We start from the raw sequence: 19,450 nt of genomic DNA on the forward strand, positions 1-19,450 counted from the left end.
GTATTGTATGCAAATTTTTTACTGTCTGAGCCACCAGGGAAGCCCACTTTACACTCTATTTTTGGTGAATTCAGTTGACCCAGGAGTCAGGAATAACATTTTGGCACATTGTAGAAGACTTCCTCCATTACACTAAAACTGCTGCTGACTCAAAACAACAGAATGATTTATTTGGAACTAAAATAGCACCCAAACAGGTAATCCTTCAATTACTGAGGCTGAAAGTTACCACAAACAACACCTCATTTTAGGAGAAGGCTGAAATTGTAGCCAATACCTAGAACTTCCATTTCTACATTAAAAAAACCCAACTTTTGCCTTCTTAACCTAATAAATTTAAATCTTAAGATTTTCAACTGAAATCACATCTGAAAAGGCTATAACCACTGGCAATATTTTAGTACATTTTGCAGGATAGTGTCAATGTTGGAATAGTGATTACACCAGGAAGGAAACAAGTGAGGAGACACACCGGAGACACACCAAATATACACATAAAATAACAGACTTTCCAGTTGAAAGGGCTTCTAAAAGTTATTTAGACTAAAGAGTCCCATAGTACAGCATTTCAAAAGCTTATAAAAGTTTTAAAAAGGGGGTGGGGTGAGGCAGACATAAAGTGTGAACATTTAGTTTTGCCAAACAAGGATATTAACAAAACAACCATCTACCATCAGGACCATTTTATAAAAGGGCACTTTAACAACACATACATAAGAAGATAAAATCTCAGCAGCATAACTTGAAATAAATGAAAAAATGCATTATCCTGTTCTTTTCTAGGTATCTCATGGAAAACTTTGTTAGACTTGCCCCTGTCCACACAGAGACCTCTGGGAATCCCTAATCTAGTCTACCTCACGCATATCCTTATTCCCCAACCCCCAGCTGAGCATTTGTGTCCTCACTACAGGGGAAAAAAAAAAAAATCTCTTTAAATGTATACCCCACCCCTTATACAGAGAACTCTTCAAGCTGAGGAACCCATTAAATTTTGGATGGCTGTGGTTAAAAAAAATCAGCAGAATAATAGCTATCTTTGGAAACTTGAAAAATTCAAGATGCTTAAACTTGACTTTAAAACAAACACCGGAATCCTGACAGCAGAGAATTTTAAGTAGGCCAGACACACTTAGAATCACCAAAGGAAGCTGTCCAACAGTGCTGATTTGGGAGTCAGGTGGCTTGGGTTGTGTTAGTGCGAAAACTTCACGTTAAATCTGTCTTTTCTCCATTATCAAATTGAAGACATTTAGGTCAGAGCTTTATGAATACAAATATTTAAGCCAGAAATAAAGTACCATGTAGGAATTCCACTTAAGATATCTTCCAGGATGAACTCCATTACTACTTTATCAGCTATCGAGGCTGCAACTAAGTCTACATTTTTGTCAAGTTTTTACAAAATTATCTTATTTGGGATAACATAGGGATAAGACCCTATGTTTTTGGGTCAAGACTGCAGTTTTCAACAAGACCAAGATACGATTTTTCAACGTTTCTTTGTCGGGGTGGGGTTTGGGGGGTTGCGAAGAGAATAACCTTTGTATTTGCAAGTTTTTTCACGGCTCTAAATCTTAATTTCTATTGACTATACACTGGCCACTAACATTACTCGGATTTTTTTTTCCCCCTTTGTGTATCAAGTATCAGTGGGTAAACAACACAAAGACTTAGAGGGGCAGGGTTAATTCCTGCTTTCCCTCTTTCCCTCTCTGTTAAAATAGGGAATCCAACACTCCCTAAAGCGCAGAATTCTAGTAAGACTCCTCAGCTAGACTGCTAAAACACCGAGCCCTGAACTAATCCAGCCCGTACAGGCCTGCTTTTCTTTCTTTCCACCAGAGGCGACAGCCTCTTTCACAAGAGATACTGAACTGGAATGGGCCGGTTGGGGGAGTAGCCCCGGTAAAGATCAAAAGGTTAAAAACCGCCTCAAACAAAGAGCAAAGGTCAATACCCAACTCTTAAGGCCTGACGCACCATCTTCCAAGAAAAATGAAGGTGACTCCTCCCTAATACGCTCTCTAGGCCTGGGGCCGCGAGGCCTTTCAGAAACCAGGCGGGTCTGAGGTGACTAACAGGTAGTTCACACTGCCACAGTCGACGACCGGAAGTGGAAATGCGCTCGGGGCGGTGATGAGAAGAGGCCGCGGCACGCTTGCGCAGTCAGCAGGGTTGCAGCACGCGTGCGCAATTGGGCGGTGACGGAGTGACGTTCAGAGCGTGGGCCGCGACTCTCACGGATCCGGTTCCGCCCTCCCTCTTGCTGTCGACCCTCCGGGGCTAGCGCTCGCGATCCCTTTCCCACAGTGCTCTGCGCTGTGAAGAAGCGGCTCCCGGCGACTGGGGGCATTTTGTGTTGGTTGGAGCCGGAGCAACAAGATGGCGGCGTCGGCGGAGTGACAGGGGTCCCTCCGGGCGGGAGCCGGCGGCAGTGGTGGCAGCGCTATCGCCGCCCTAGCTTCACCGCTCTTCTTTTCCAGCCCGCGACGTCGCCGGGAAAGCGAGGCAGCGGCGGCCGCCAGAAACAAGTGGCTCAGCCTGATAACCGCGAGAACTCCTTCAACAATCTGCGGCCCGGCCAAAAAACCTGACAGCAGCGGTGATCAGGTTCCCCTTGGCCGATTCTTGGCCCTGTAACGCCGAAGAAGAGCCATCGTTTTCTGTTTCCTGCCGCTCTCCACAGCCTTGTTCCGTGGTCGAGCCCTAGAGGCCTCCATCCTCCCTTTAGAGGTGTCGGGGCTTAGCCCCAGCCTCCATCTTCGTCTCTCAGGATGGCGAGCAGCAGCGGCTCCAAGGCCGAATTCATTGTCGGAGGGAAATATAAACTGGTACGGAAGATCGGGTCTGGCTCCTTCGGGGACATTTATTTGGCGATCAACATCACCAACGGCGAGGTAACCACCTGGGGTGGGGTTCACGACTACGCTGCGCCTGTCCTCATTCCCCCGCCCCGCGAACTGCTTGGGCCTTTTCCCACCGCACTCACGCACTGGGAAGTCCAAAGGGAGCCAGTTTTCCTGTCTTAGGAACCTCCCCCGCTCTCTTTCCCTAAAAGGAAAGAACCCGAGAGAAAGGTTGGGTGTACTAGGAAGTTCCCTAGCTTGTTAAAAATACACCTTAATCGAACTTTTAAAAAACCGTTGTTTAAGGTGAGAATGGCAAAATCCTATTTCTGGGATCCCCTCGTTTTCTTCCTATGTTTTTAGTTTACTGGGGTTCTTTTTCCCATTAGGCCAGCTACCGGTCGCCTGGTTCCCTCATAACCCTCATTACGTTTTCTGGATGAATCATTTTCTTATACTTTAGAGGACGTGCCTCTTTCGTCACTGCCCCCTGAAGAGGGCTTTGAGGCTGGTTGCCTCGTTTTATAATTACAGAGATTTTTCTCTTCCCAGCCTCTCGCCACCTTCTAGTCGAGAGTTGGAGATGTGCTCCTGTTTCCCCCTCTTTTCCCAAGTGACATTGAATCCATAAGGATGTTGATGCCATCATCCCCTCTTTCCCCTGCAGGAGGTGGCAGTGAAGCTAGAATCCCAGAAGGCCAGGCATCCCCAGTTGCTGTACGAGAGCAAACTCTATAAGATTCTTCAAGGTGGGGTTGGCATCCCCCACATACGGTAAGAATCCTTGAGCAAACAGGCGATCTTCTGAGGGAAATACGGAATGGGAGAATGTGTAAGAGGCAGGCAGTGGGACCAGCTGAATCCGGCTCTTGGCATTTGAGTTACCTGGGTTTCCTGTGAAGCGTAAGTCACCACAATCACGGTAAATTTTAGTTTGCCAACTTAGTTTAGGATTTCAGTTTGTTAACACTCTGCTCCGTTTAGCTTCCGTCATTCTTCCCGAGGCTTTCATTTGCAGTGGAAAGTATGCGGGTCATCTTTGATCCCAACGCGGAAGGGTTGCCTGCTGCTTTCTTTCACCTCAGTTGTTACTTAGGTTTGTCCAGCGAAGTGGATTTGAGGGTGCCGAAGTGACCGGGCTGGGCCAGTTCGGGTTGCTATTGGAGCTGGCTTGGGAAATGGCTGCTCTTTTGTTGTGTTTTTGTTCCAACATGTCTTCCTCCTCCGCTTAGAAAATGGCGGAACGACGTGACTCAACCACATATTCCTGCCCTTTTCACTGCTTGGGTTCATAAGTTATGCTTCCTGGATTTCCTCTTTGGCAGCTCCAAGTTGAATAAACCTTTGAAAAGCCAAGAATAAAGCCGCAGGCAGTGGTGAGGTTCAAGGAAAGAGATGGCATAGTGACAGCCTGTTTGTGATCTCTGCAGTAGATGAGATGTGAAATTAAGTTTACTATGCAAAATCCTTCATAGTCTTTTCCAGAAGTGTTAATTAACTCTGTAAAAAATGGTAATGTTTGTTGCATTTAAGTCTGTGTACGAAATTTTGTTTGAAATGACAAAGGCAGTTTGAGCAACACTATGTTGAAATTGACTCAGTTGTATTAAAAGGAAGCTTAATCATGTAACCACAGTTTGACAAGTAACTTTAACCTGTTGAGTTACTTGGTCAGTAACTCCTCACATCTGGGAAATTGTGGCTTTTTTTTGAAGGTGGGATATTGGTGAAGGCAAATAGTAACCAGGATAGATGATGACCAGATGAAGACATTGGGTCCTTTTAAATTAATAAAGGATTTTTGAGTAGTTCGACTTTTAAGATTAAAGAATATCTTCCTAGGGTAGAGACTAAAACACAGTTTAAGATCCAGCCCTTTTCCAACAATTATTTAATAATAACATTTGCAAAAAGATCCAGATATAGTGGAGAATTAACTGGAATGGTATTTACCATAGCCTCTTTTACTATCCTAGCTTTTATTCCTCAAATCTTGAATTAACTGGGTTATATACATTAATTCTGATGTGAAAACAACCAGAGAGACATTATCCTTAAAAAAATATTGAATGGTCATAAACATTTTTAATGGAGAAATTGAATGATACAATTTCCTATTGGTTGGAAGTCAGAATAAATTGTTAGGAAGAAAATACCAGGTTTATCTTACGAGATAAAGATTAATGTGAAATCTGAGATGATCAGATTTGAGATTTTTAATGGTTCTCCATTAAAAAAAACCCTGCTGTGGAAAAATGAAAAACCTTGATTAAAATGCTATCTTTTTTTGTCACAGAATAAAAAAAATTGTGTTAGCCTTAGAATTTTAAATTTCTCTCCTTTTGCTTATATTTTCATTTCTCCACCCTGGCTCTTGCTGATTTACTTCTCATTACTAGTTTTTCTTAGAATTAAATGGAAATGCAATCATGCAGTATGAGGTCATTTGTGTCTGGCTTCTCTAACCTAATGCATTTGAGATTGGGAGGTTTTATAAATTTCACAAGTCAGGTTGAATTTAATGTAAAATCATTTTCACAAAAGCAGTAAGTATCTGGCATTTTCAGTGCTAGCTCCAAATTAAGTACTCACAGTTTTATTTGGTAGCTTTTATTTAAGAACAGCACTTAGGAAGACCAGTGAGGGCAGTAGTTAATATGCTGATTACCCACATAAATAAATGAAATTGACCTGTGAGCAAAATTCTGAGAAGTTGAGAGCAGAGGGAGTTGCGGAGTTACAAACTGGGTGGAGCTAAAGAGATTAACCTGACTTTCAAGCTAAGACTTCTTGGGAGAGGAGATGGGATTTCAGGATCTGAGTGACTCTAAGGAAGAAAGCTTGGTGAACTGGTCAGGGAGGCTGTCCAAGAGTGAAGTCTGGCTACTGGGAGTAGTTTGTAAAGCAGAATGTAGTTACTGAATGAGAGTGAGGAAAGAGTGAACTTGTTTTAGGAGTGGTATAGTCCAGGTACATAGAAACAAAAAGTGGATCATTGGTTTTAAAGTATGAGAGAGAACTGTTTGTCCACTGAAGTGGGAAGGATAAGAAAGACTTAATGCATAAGGTTTCTTTTGGGTGGCAGCAACATCTGCTCTGCTTAGTTTGTTCCCCACTATTTCCACATTAACTGTATGCGTGTGTGTTTGTGTTTAGTTGCTCGGTCATGTCCGACTCTGTCGGCCCCATGGACTCCTCTGTCCATGGAATTTTCTAGAGAGGAATACTGGAGCGAGTTGCCATTTCCTGCTCTAGGGGATCTTCCTGACTCAGGGATTGAACCCTCTCTCTTGCATCTCCTGCGTTGGCAGGCGGATTCTTTACCACTACCTGGGAAGCCCAATAAATACACTCAATAAATATTTACTTGGGAAATACTAAATTAAATTGTCTGCTTAGCTAAATTAAATAAGGCAGTCTGTTCCCCATTGTATTAGAAATTTAGCACCAAAATTTTTAGACTTCACTAATATCTTCCTCCTCCCCCGATCAACCCTCACCCTGAAAATTGTCTTAAGATTCTATGGGATATTCTAAAACAAAGGCTGAAAATTACCAGGCCTGTATGTTATAACCTATCTGCTGTATCAAGTCCTTAGTTTGTAAGGACCCTATTAAGGGATCTGTTGTGCAGAAACACAGCATCCAGTGAGTATAAAGAGCAAGAGGGGGAGGATGGTATTCAGTCTCTAGATATTTTTAAGAAACTAAAAGCCTTTGGGTCTTGTGAATTGACCTCTGGGAGTTCATTTTAAGTTACTGTGTTTCTGTTACAACCCTCCTTTTTTTGTGCTACTTTGAACTGAATTCAATTGTTCTCTAAATCTGCCATGTGGTATTGACTGAGTGATCTGGGGTCAGTCAGTCCCTTAATCTTTCTGGGCATGTCAGTTTCCTCTTTTTTGAAATAAGAGGATTTTACCAAGTTGATAATTTTCTAATTTTGTTGGGGTAGAAGTATCCTGGACAGAAAAGTTTAGAATTTCCTACTCATCTGTTGGAAAAAGTTTTGCACACGGAGCTTTTTGGTAGGGTTTGTTTTGTCTTTAGCATTTATTTTATTTTTTTGACTGTGCTGGGTCTTCATTAATTGCTGTACGTAGGCCTTCAGTTGGAGTGAGCAGGGGCTACTCTAGTTGCGTTGCACAGGCGTCTCACTTCAACGTCTTTTATTGCGGCGCACTGGGCTCTAAGCACGTAGGCTTCAGCATTTGCCACATGCAGGCTTAGTTGCTTCAAGACATGTGGGATCTTCCCGGACCAGGGATGGAACTTGTGTCCCCTGCACTGGCAGGAGGATTCTGTGCCACTGAGCTACCAGGAAAACCCAGGTAGGGTTTTGTTTAAACAAGTTCCCCTACTTAAATAAGTCACTGGCCTAGTTGATGTTAGGACTTGTGGCTATGAAATTTTAAGATTTATTTTCAGATGATGGTAGCTAGAAAGCATTTCATCACAGTTTGGTGTTTGGTCTAGATCTTACCTTTGAATGATATTTTAGTAGTGAGATACTACTCAGGACCTTAAAAATACTATCTGCATCAGGTAAACCATGGGTTAGTATTTAGGAGGAAGTGAATTAATGGGGTACACTTTTATAGAAAATATGATGAAGATGGGCAAGGGCATAGGATAATTTTGGTTGTCTTGGTTGTTTTTTTTAACCCACCGCCCCCCCCTTTTTTTTGCCCTCTCTGAATGTCAGAGGTCCTGGGAGATATTTGTAAAGTATTAGTTAATTCTTACTGTTCAGTGTTAAAAGCAACTTAAATTTTAATCTTAACTTTTTGGCACTGAGCATATATCCTGTAAATAAATTCTAATATTGTTACCAGAGAACAAAGATGACATCTACACTGGGTATTTCTTTATTAGAGAGAGAATGTTAGAGATCACCAGATACATGAGAAATGTGATTTTAATTGGTAGAGTAACTAAAACCATAGAGTAACTGTGATATACTAAATCTGTGATATACTAAAGGTACTTATATTGGCTTATGCTGGATTTCTAGTAATGGAATAATGGAATGATGCTTAGATAGCATTTGGAGCTGGGTGAAACTTGAGAGATAATAGCCACACTCGATGGTACAGATTAGACTATTGAGTCTTCTAAAGTACTTCTTACTAGATGTCTCCTAACTTCCAGTTTTCTTGTGAGCAGTTTTCACCTTTATGTCAAGATCAAATTATGTCTGCTTACATACCCCACACCTTTTCACTTGATGCTGTAGACCCATATTATGCCTCCTTCCTTTATGGTATTTGGTCTCATACAGAAAAACTGATAAATGTAAGTAACCTATTGTTTGCACTGTTACTTAATTGTGAAAGTGTTATGTTGCACACCAGGCTCCTCTGTCCATGGGATTCACTAGGCAAGAATACTGGAGTGGGTTGCCATTCTCTTATCCAGGGGAGAATGACCCAGGGATAGAACCCTGGTCTCCTGCATTGCAGGCAAATTCTTTACTGTGTGAGCCACCAGGAAGTCCATTAGGTCCTTAAAATTCTTATAATCCTTTCTCTCCCTTTTGAGTCCATGGGTTGCTAGATGAGAACTTTTGTGGATGTTATTGATTTGTATCTTAAAGTGGAGTGATACTTGTAAACATTTGTATAGTCCATAGATTTTACCGCCTTGGCTTTAGCCATTTTCTAGAGCTAGGTCATTTTGTTTCTGAGTATACTTAATCTGTGGGGCTTCCCTGCTGAATCTGCCTGCGAATGCCAGAGATATGGGTTTGATCCCTGGGTCAGGAAGATCTCCTGGCGAAGAAAATGACAACCCACTCCAGTATTCTTGCCTGGGAAATCCCATGGACAGAGGAGCCTGGTGGGCTATGGTTCATGGAGTTGCAAAGATTTGGACATGACTCAGTGACTAGAGTCACTATCTAATATCTAATACTTAATATCTATCTAAGATACGATTTGCTAAGGTTTTCTCATTATCTGTCCTGTTTAGGAGAAACTTCAATGTCAAGAAGTCTGTATAAGAGAATTTGAAGCAAATGTTAACTCATTTAATCTTTTTAACTTATTCCATTTTATTTTTTTAAATATAATTTTTGTGTTTATTTTTGGCTGTGCTGGGTCTTTGTTGCTGTGCAGGTAGGCTTTCCTCTAGCTGTGGAGAGTTGGGAATTACGCTGCAGTTGCGGCGTGCAGGCTTCTGGTTGCGGAGCACCGCCTCTGGGCGGGCGGGTTCAGGCTTAGAGCGTGTGGGCTCTTCCCGGATCAGGGCTGAAACTCCTGCATTGGTCTCTTGCTTTGGTAGGTGGATTCTTTACCCACTGAGCTACCAGGGAAGCTGTATTCCATTTTATTCTTAAGATCAGTTCTTGAATTTTAACAGAAGTTTTTCTGAAGCTAAATGAGTACCTTAATAGCTTTCATAATATAAATGAATACCTAGTCTAAATGATGTTTTCTGTTACTATTTTATACAATACAAGTGGCTCTTGAAAATTGTGAAAAAACTAGTAATCAGATAACATATACTGATCCATGAATGGAATCTTTTTAATGAGGCGTGGTTTTCATACAGTGTAGATAGATAGATAGATTAATGTATCATTGAATCAGTTTTGACAAATGCATGCACTGTAACCCACACTCCCTATTGACATAAAGAATATTTCCTTTTTTTTTTTTTAAAATACTGCTAATCCTTGGTAGGCGACATTTTGTGATAACATAGATTTTATGTATTTTTTAATTGACCTTTTGAATTATTGTAATGTTATTTTTCTGGATTTGATGTTGATTTGTCAGTATGTACGACTACAAGTTAGTAATATGTTTATCACCGTGATGTATACTAACCATCAGTGGGGTGTATTTAAGAGGGACTTCAGAAGTGCTGTAGAAAAATGCTTAGTTGGATGGTACATTTTGATCCTTATTTTTATATTTTATTTTTCTGATCCTCAATAAAAAGGGAAATGGAAAGAGCATTGTATTGAGAGTCAATACTTAGGTTCTGTCTGTGGTGTCATCTAGATTTGAACTTAAAATGAGTTCTATCATGAATGTCAGTTTTCCTTTATAAAAGGGATTTTGTAAGACTGTCTTGGTCTTAAGTTTTTTTAAATGCAGTGTATAAATTAGTGGCATCCATCCACGTGGGGAAAAAAAAAAGAACCAATATCCAGGCATTGCCCATGATCTCATTTAATCATTACAGAAATTCTGTAAGTTGAGTCAAATAGTTAATTTGCCTAAAGTCACACAGTTAATGTGATATTTGAATAGATTTTTACTGTCTCTTTCAACAGTATCAGTGGTTCCCAAACTGAGGTGCACATTGTAATCACTTAGAAAACTTTAAAAAAATATTGACACCTGGCTCCTAACCTCAGATATTTTGAATTAATTGATTTGAGGGTATGACTTCTAGTTTAATTTAGTTTTGGGGTTTTTTGGCTGCACCATGCAGCTTATGGAATCTTTATTACCCAGCCAGGGATTGAAACTGGGCCCCCTGGCAGTGCAAGCCCAGAATCCTAACCACTGGACCAAATCTAGTATTTCTTAAGTGAACAAATGGAAACATGGCTGTACTGGTTGATTTAGCTTTGAATCCTGATGTAGAGATACTGACATATCAAAATGCTAATGTCTGTTAATTTCACAGTAAAGGCTTGCTAATGTGGACCTTTGTCAGCTTCAGTATTTATCAGTGGTTTGTTGGCCTTTTGGAATTTCTTTTGGCTCAAACTTGCAATTTTTTCTACAGGAGAATTTTTTTTTTTTTTAAGAAAGAAAGATGGTGACAGTGACTAAGCATACATGGTATATATCACATGTTTCATTTGTGCCAGTGCTAAGTGTGCAACGACAGTGTTTGCAAATTAACCTGAAATTGAGGCTGTCCTATATTTCAGGTCCTCTGGAGGCTGCTCTGAGTGCTACTTACCTGTTACACTTTCTTACACTGCCAGACTATTCTATCTACATGTAAGGTGGCTTTTATGGTGAGGGGAGAATGAGATCTGATTTAAAACTGCCTTGTTTGTTGGAAAGTGGTAGCATGAAGTTTGTACATTTTGTTTCAAATTCCAAATTTTCAAAGTCTTTCAGTTGTACACTTTCCTTGTTTTGCTTTTTTTTGTTCTCTCAATTGAAATTATTCTTAGCACTAGGCTTCCCTGATGGTTCAGCAGGTAAAGAATCTCCCTTCCAATGCAGAAGATATAGGAGACTTGGGTTTGATCCCTGGGTCAGGAAGGTCCCCTGGAGAAGGAAATGCAGCCCACTCCAGTATTCTTGCCTGAAGAATTCCATGGACAGAGGAGTCTGGCGGGCTGCAATCCATAGGGTCACAAAGAGCAAGACCTGACTGAGCATCTGAGCACATATATCTACTTACTGGAAACCTAGTGTTTTCATTTTTTGAGCCTTCATAATATTAATACTTTGTATCCTTCTTAAGGAAGGGAGTGTTGTTGGCTTTTTCTCTGAAAATTAACGTTCTTTTCTTGGAGAGTGTCAGTGAACTTTACGGTACCTTCTAGAGAATAAGCAAACATTTCTTTTCTTTTATTCAACAAATACATGTATATGTGAGTACTTAACTGTTGTGCAGTTTCAGATAATGGGCACATTTCAATGAACAGATAATTTTTGTGAGGCCTACATTCTTTTTGAATATATACCATGTGCATGACATGTAGTTGTGACTTTGTCCCTTGCTGAAAGTTAGTCGCAGAGATATCTAGATTTCATACTGTGAGGACATAACCTTTCCTTAACATCAGACAGCATGCTGAGCTATCCAGAGATTGTCTTGATTGGAGAGGTCAGCAGAGACCTCATTATGTCTCCGTGTGAATCCTGCTTAGTCAACATTTCTCAAACATCAACCATGCATAGTAATTACATTCAGAGCTTGTTTAAAATGTAAGGTTTTCTGCCTCACCCCTAGATTTGTTTGACCAGTACTGGACTGGGCCTTGTGAGTGTATTTTCATCAAATATATCAGATAATTCCTGCTAAAGACCAGAGAACCACACTTTGAGAAATACTGTGCTGAGGTTTTAACACTTCATTGTTTTGAGCTGTTGGGGGTAGTTAATGATTATTTTGCTGAGAGGGCTCTGACTGTTGTAGGAGATGGTATTGTCTTGTTATTTCATAACTGTTGGGCAACTGCTTTTTCTTATGAAAGTACTCCTTATATTTGTGTAGTGCTTTTATAATCTCGTAATTACTAGGAGACCTCTTGATAGATAAGTATATTAAGAATGTTTACCAGTGAGCAAAAATGGCTTAGACAGGCAAGAAAATGACAAAGGAAGAACTGGAACTTGTGTTTTTGACCATCGATGGATTCATTATTCTTTTCATTTTATTGCATATACTGAGAGTTTAGCTAGCTTTCCATTCTCAAGTCCAACTGCTGGTTTACTGAGCCACTTTTTATTTGTTTAGTCACCGGAGGGCATTTTTATAAGTACACGTTGCATAGTTCTATATTATTAGTTTAGAGTTACATAGAATTTAATTTATGAAAAGATATTCATGTGTTTATACATTACTTTTTTCTTTCATCTTAGATCATTCTAGTAGCTTGTGTTGGTTGCCTCTTCCATTTTCCCCTTTCCTATACTTGTGTTAACATTTCAAGCCCAGACTTTGTGTTCTCTTCTATTACTTCCCCTCCTAAAAGATTATATCAAACTTTGGAATCGTTTGTTTTTTGTGTGTGTTCATTTGCTAATGTAGAGAAATTTGAGTTGTTTTTAAAATCTATAATCTGTCTACTTAATGAAAGATTTACTGAGCAAATCAATGTAGTGTGTGTGTGGCAGGGCAATGTTTCATCCAGCCAAAATTATTTGTTCTCCTAGATCTTTATATGTAAAACTGTCTTAATACAAATGATTCCTATATTGCTAAAAGTACCTTAAAGAAAATGGTACACTATTTGGTCTCTAAATAGTGTACTGAGAGGTACTTTGATTTCCGGACTTACTTGCTTTAAGACTTTAATGTGTGTTTTCTCATACTTTCTCTTAAGGAGTGGAGGTAAGTCATTTTAGCCTTGAGAATTTGAAATTTAATTTAGGAAGAAGGAAAAGGGAACCCAATTTTGTTTTTTTTGTTTTTATTTGGCTGCACCATGCATAATTCCTGACCAGGGATCCAACCCATGCACCCTGCATTGGAAGTGCAGAGTCCTAACCACTGGACTTTCAGGGAAATCTCTCTGGGGCCTAATTTTGATATTTTGAAAGTAGCATTGATGGTTATATCTTTGGACATGTTGAGTTTAAGGTGATAGGATATCTCAGGCTTAGCTTTTGTAAAATTAAGTTAGCAGAGATACAGACAGACCTAAACCTCAGCCAGGGAATTAGGACTGGTGTTTATTTAGATCTGAGCAAGATCAGTGTAGAAGTGATAGTAGCGAAAGGAAATTGAGAGGTAAGGACTGAATTCTTGGGTGGAAATGCAAAGGTAATCAAGGCAAGAGGAGAGTTGCGATAATGGGATGTTGCAGTCAATGGAAGCCAGTTTTAAGGGACAGGCAGAGGCCAGATTTTTGGAGTTTCTTATTGTATATGACACTTTGCCTTTTTGGTGTATGTAACGGGGGAGGGACGTTGTTTTCACAGCAGAGAAATGGCACCACGAAACTGTCGAGGAGTGACTAAAACTAGGGGCTGTAGAAAGGCATCTTTCAAAATTTAGCTCAGATGCCAACTTTTCTAAGAAGCCTTCCCTTTTATCTACTCTGAATAAATTACTTAACTCCTCTATATTTCATATTTACTTTATTGTTGCTTTTATATTGTACTTGTCACCAGTTCTTCTAGACCTTAAGATGCTTTTGGCATCCTTTTTGACAGTTCATGCACATAGCAGCTGCTTAATAAGTGTTGAGTGAGACTTGAAGAGCAGATTTTAGTAAAGGATTTTTAACAGTTTTGATGAGACTATGTATGTAAGCATCATCAACTTAAAGTGTGCAATTCATTGGTTTTTACTATATGTACAGAGTTGTGCTGCCATCCATCACCATAATCCAATTAAAGAATACTTTAATCCCCTCCTGTCCCCAAAAAACCTTGAACATTTTAGTGGTTACTCTCCATATCCTACTAGGCCTTAGATAGCCACTTGTCTACTTTCTATATGTTTGCTTATTTAAAAAGATTGGTATTGTGAAAACTACAGATGTACTGTCCCACTTCCCAGTGGAAAAGTATATTTTAATACTTGTATTCCCCTGGAGGTTCCAGTTCTTCACATATTGTCTTCCAGTACTACTGTATCCAAGGCTAGAGAAAGCAATGACAGCAAGAACCATTTGTGATCTTTGAAATATAATATTGGGCAGTATGATGAGGTGAGAATGATAACCGTTATACTGGGAACCAAGAAAAAAATGAAAGTAAGATGGCAGATAAAAACTAGATTTTTAACAAGTTACCTGTGAACAAGAAAATAGGGTGATCTTGTCTTTTATTATGTACCAACAGTGCTGGCTGTTTTCAGTTCCTTGTGAATAACAAAGCTTAGTGTGTATTCCTAACCCCTACCCACCTCTTTACCTGGCCATCTTCTGTTTGTGCTTCAAGAATCAACTTTACTTGTTCATCGAGAAGTTTTCCTCAGTGCTTCCCTCTAAAAAATTGATTGGGTCCCCATAATTTGTACCTTTCACCATCAGTTTCTCTTTCATCATTTGCCTACACAGACTGATACAAACTATGAGAGCAAAAATTACTTGGTTTTGTCTTGTTAGCTACCATAAATGTTGAAAAGGTAGAGGAACAGCATCTTTAGTAGTAGGTAGTACCAAGTATCAAGGCACGTTTTTTTGTTTGTGTTTTTAAAAATTTGGAGGTTAAAGAACATCTATGAATGTTTTAAAGCAGAGGGCAAGGAACAGGAAGACAGAAATATGGAAATCTTACAGCATAATTCAAAGATCTTAGGGGTCGTATTGTCAGCAGAGGGTTAGTAGTAGTAGGTAGGAGGGTTAGGATGAAGAAGGAAAATGAATCATCTTAGTTAACATTTATTGGCTGAGTGAAACGCGCTGCACAAGTTTTAGATCTTAATCTACAGTCTGTTTACCTTAAAAACAGACTGTTTTTAAGGTAAATTTAGAGGGGCTTCCCTAGTGGCTCAGTGGTAAAGAATCTGCCTGCCAACACAGGAGACATGGGTTCAATCCCTGGTCTGGGAAGATCCCACATGCCGCAGAGCAACTAAGCCCCAGCACCACAATTACTGAACTTGTGCCCTAGAGCCTAGTAGCTGCAACTACTGAAGCCTGCGTATCCTAGAGCCCATACTCTGCAACAAGAGAGTAGCCCCCGTTCACAACTAGAGAAAAGCCTGCACACAGTAACAAAGACCCAACACAACCAGAAATTTAAAAAAAAAAAAAAAAAATCTGTTTAGAGCAGGGTTCTTAACTTGATTCAGGGATATCCCTTCTTCTTTTCAAGAGGTCATTGAGTTGGATGAAAAACATTCCAAAGTTTATTTTCAAGTGCCTCACTAGTTTTGACAGTACCTGTGGCTTTGTCACCAATAGAGATCACAGATATTTTTGTATCACATTGTTGCATGTATCTCAAAATAGTCTTTATTCCAATCATACTTCAAAATTATAGTACTAATTAGACCTGCCCCTAAATTTTATTATGTAGTGCTTTAATAAAGAGCATGTATTTTACTATATCAAGATTGATTTTAAAGTAATTTTATGATAACTGAATTGCTCTAAAATTCCTTTCCTTTATAATGCTACATATTATGCTTTTAAAATATTCTGAGAAGGGATCAGTAGGCCTCATTAGACAGTCAAAGCTGTGTGGGGGGGGTCCATGACAACAAAAAAAGAACTCTTGATGTAGAACTAGTGACTCCAACTCCCACCCACCCACACATAACTTGTTTGAGCAAATTCTTGGTGAAAGTGGAAGTTGCTCAGTCGTGTCTGACTCTTTGCGACCGACCCCATGGACTATACAGTCCATGGAATTCTACAGGCCAGAATACTGGAGCGGGTAGCTGTCCTCTTCTCCAGGGGTTCTTCCCAACCCAGGGATCGAACCCAGGCCTACCACGTTGCAGGCAGATTCTTTACCTGCTGAGCCACCAGGGAAGCCCAAGAATACTGAAGTGGGTAGCCTGTCCCTTTTGCAGTGGATCTTCCCAACCTGGGAGTGGAACTGGGGTCTCCTGCATTGCAGGCCAATTCTTTACCAACTGAGCTACCACGGAAGCCCAAGTTCTTGGTCATTGTGGCTAAATAAAAAACACTTGTTTGATGCAGGATTGGCCTCTCAGTTGGTGGATATCCACTGTTTTGTTTTCCCCTTCTAGACTTGTTCAGTTTTTATCAAATTACTTCCATGCTTGTTAATACCCTCCCCACGGGTGTGAGATTGTAAGGATGGGAAAATTAGCCAGTTAAAGACCTGGGAGAGTTCTGGGAAAGGTTCAGTGAAGTAAAAGATAAAATTAATATCTAAAATTTCTTGAAATCATCACATCAGAATTATTCCTCTGATCACCATATCTACCTCTAAAACTGGTTCTTTTGTTCTGTCTAAACTTTAGTCTAAATTTCTTTACTAAACCTGATTTTCAGACTTCCTTGGTATGGTCCATTGGTTAAGACTCAGCGCATCCAGTACACGGGGTGCGGTTCCATCCCTGGTCTGGGAACTAGGATCTCACGTGCTATGTGGCGGTGCAGCAAAGTGAAAAAACAACTTGATTTTCCAGTTCTTTACAGTAGCCAAATAGCAACATAGTGTCATTCTCTAGTGAAAATCCTCTGGATCTCAAACCAGTTCAAAGATATTTCTGCAGTTGTTTAAGTCCAAAGGATTGTGAATAAAAATTTCCTGTTACTGAACTTGTGAAATATGAATTGTGTTTTAAATGTGAAATTGTGAGAAGAGGAAATAGATTGATGTTTTGATGGCAAAAGAAGTTTAGATCATTAAATTTTAGGTGTCTTGTATTCAAAATAAAATGAAGGCCACTAATCTAAGGAACAAATAAGGGCAGAGAAGCTTTCGGAGAATGATAGTTACACAACAGTCTTGTGTACCAAGTTAATAGAAAATCAGGAGATGCCCCAAGTTTAGTCCTGTGTCTGGTTCTCTTTCAGAAAGGCTGAAGAGTTATCATGAATAAAAAATATAGTCAAACTGGTACATTATGGTTCTGTTTTTGTGGTGAAAAATGCCATTAGTAAAATAGAGCTTTATAAGTACTAACAGTTTTAGGTTAAAGGAGTTACGGTGTCTTTAACACTGAAGTTCATAGATGGTTCTACCTTTCAATCAACTATTGAATGCAGTACTAGGAGGACTGATGACTCTTGAGACTCAGGAATTTAAATTGAGAATTGAGGGTAGCCTCCTGTTGGATTCTGGTAATTTCGGAGGACAGTGGTAGTAGGAAGTGCCTTTCTTAACTGTTGTAAATGAATTGTTAATCCCAGTGCACACTCACACCAAAAACAAAACATGGAAAGAAAAGGCAACATGGCATGATTACGATGAGAAGCAAGAAGGAAGCTACAGGAAAAGATGCACTAGAATTGCCTGTAGGTAATTTTTTTGGCCCATGGTAATTTGGGTGCTATTGAAGGATAGGATAGCAAGTGTCTTGTAATTTCATGGCTGCAGTCACCATCTGCAGTGATTCCGGAGCTCAAAAAAATAGTCTGTACTGTTTCCATTGTTTCCCCATCTATTTGCCATGAAGTGAGGGGACCGGCTGCCATGATCTTAGTTTTCTGAATGTTGAGTTTTAAGCCAGCTTTTTCACTCTCCTCTTTCACTTTCATCAGGAGGCTCTTTAGTTCTTTTTCACTTTCTGCCATAAGGGTGGTGTCATCTGCATATCTGAGGCTATTGATATTTCTCCCAGCATTCTTGATTCCAGCTTGTGCTTCATCCAGCCCGGCATTTTGCATGATGTACTCTGCATATAAGTTAAATAAGCAGGGTGACAATATATAGACTTGATGTACTCCTTTCCAAATTTGGAGCCAGTCCCTTGTTCCATGTCTGGTTCTAACTGTTGCTTCTTGACCTACATACAGATTTCTCAGGAGACAGGCAGGTGGTCTGGTAGTCCCATCTCTTTAAGAATTTTCCAGTTTACTGTGATCCACACAGGCAAAGACTTTGCATAGTCAATAAAGCCAGAAGTAGCTGTTTTTCTGAAACTGTCTTGCTTTTTCGATGATCCAACGGATGTTGACAATTTGACAATTTGATCTCTGGTTCCTCTGCCTTTTCTAAATTCAGCTTGAACATCTGGAAGTTCACGGTTCACGTACTGTTGAAGCCTGGCTTGGAGAATTTTGAGCATTACTTTGCTGGTGTGAGAGATGAGTGCAATTGTGTGGTAGTTTGAGCATTCTTTGGCATTGCCTTTCTTCAGGATTGGAATGGAAACTGACCTTTTCCAGTCCTGTGGCCACTGCTGAGTTTTCCAAATTTGCTGACTTACTGAGTGCAGCACTTTCTCAGCATCATCTTTTAGGATTTGAAATAGCTCAACTGGAATTCCAGCACCTCCTCTAGCTTTGTTCGTAGGGATGCTTCCTAAGGCCCACTTTACTTATTATTTGGCTTCTTTGTGTCAAAGATGAGTAGATGCTTCCTGGTGAGTTTATACTTTCAGTACAAGGAGTATTTTTTTTATTCCTTGCTTTGTTTTTCTCATCTGCCATGTCAGGTGTGCCCTAGCCTCTTAAAACCTCTGATACAGCTTTTTATTCTTTAATTCAGCAAATGTTACTGAGTATTTCCTGCTTGTAAGGCATTGTGCTGGATGCTGACAATACATAGTTGTGAACAAGACATAAAATGGCTCTTCCTGTTACATTAGGACTCTCTAAAGGAATTGAACTGATGAGTCTTATATACAGGCATATCTCAAAGTTATTCCAGGTTCAGTTCCAGAACACCACAGTAAAGCGAAGTCACACAAATTTTTTGGCAAGTATGTGTATTAATTTTGAAATACCTTATTGCTGAAAAGTGCTAGCCCATCATCTGAGCTTTGAGCAAGAGGTAATTTTTTGCAATAATAGCATCAAAAATGAAGATCATAGATCACCACAACAATATAATAATAACAAAAATATCAAAAATAATGAAAATGTGATGGACACAAAGTGAGCATGTACTGTTGGAGAAGTGGCGCCAATAGACTTGCTCCAGACAGGGTTGCCACAAACCTTCAGTTTGTTTAAAAAAAAAGTGATACCTGCAAAGAGCAATAAAGAAAGATATGCTTGTATTATAGATAGAGTTTTGTTATGAGGGATTGGCTTACACGATCATGAAGGCCAAGAGATCCCATGACCTGTGGTCCATATAAGCTGGAGGCCCAGGAAAACCAGTAGTGCATTTCTGCTTCAAGCCTAAAGGCCTGGGAGCCAAGGGAACCAGAGATTTAAGTCCCAGGTTGAGTCCTAAGATCTGAAAACCAGGAGCACGGATGTCTGAGAGGAGAAGGTTGATTATTTCAGTGCTAGCAGAGAGGGAAATTTCTCTTCCTCTGCCTTTTTGTTCTATTCAGGTCCTCCACGCTAGGGAGAG

The 19,450-nt window shown here is 39.9% G+C and overlaps 1 protein-coding gene across 10 annotated transcripts in view; it reads left to right on the forward strand.

Moving 5' to 3' along the window:
• Nucleotides 1–2,197: 2,197 nt before the first annotated feature.
• The window catches only part of CSNK1A1 (casein kinase 1 alpha 1), a 47,403-nt gene continuing 30,150 nt past the window's right edge, over nt 2,198–19,450 (forward strand). For all 10 annotated transcript variants that reach the window (XR_006268975.1, XR_006268976.1, XR_006268977.1 and 7 more), the window contains exons 1-2: nt 2,198–2,900; nt 3,517–3,623. Coding sequence is in view for 6 of the 10 variants with exons in the window: in XM_043465008.1 (XP_043320943.1) it covers nt 2,778–2,900; nt 3,517–3,623 (230 nt within the window). In the remaining 4 variants the exon portion in view is untranslated. The remainder of the gene's footprint in view (nt 2,901–3,516; nt 3,624–19,450) is intronic.

The sequence above is a fragment of the Cervus canadensis genome, chromosome 4 (assembly GCF_019320065.1).
Source record: "Cervus canadensis isolate Bull #8, Minnesota chromosome 4, ASM1932006v1, whole genome shotgun sequence".
NCBI lineage: Eukaryota > Metazoa > Chordata > Mammalia > Artiodactyla > Cervidae > Cervus > Cervus canadensis.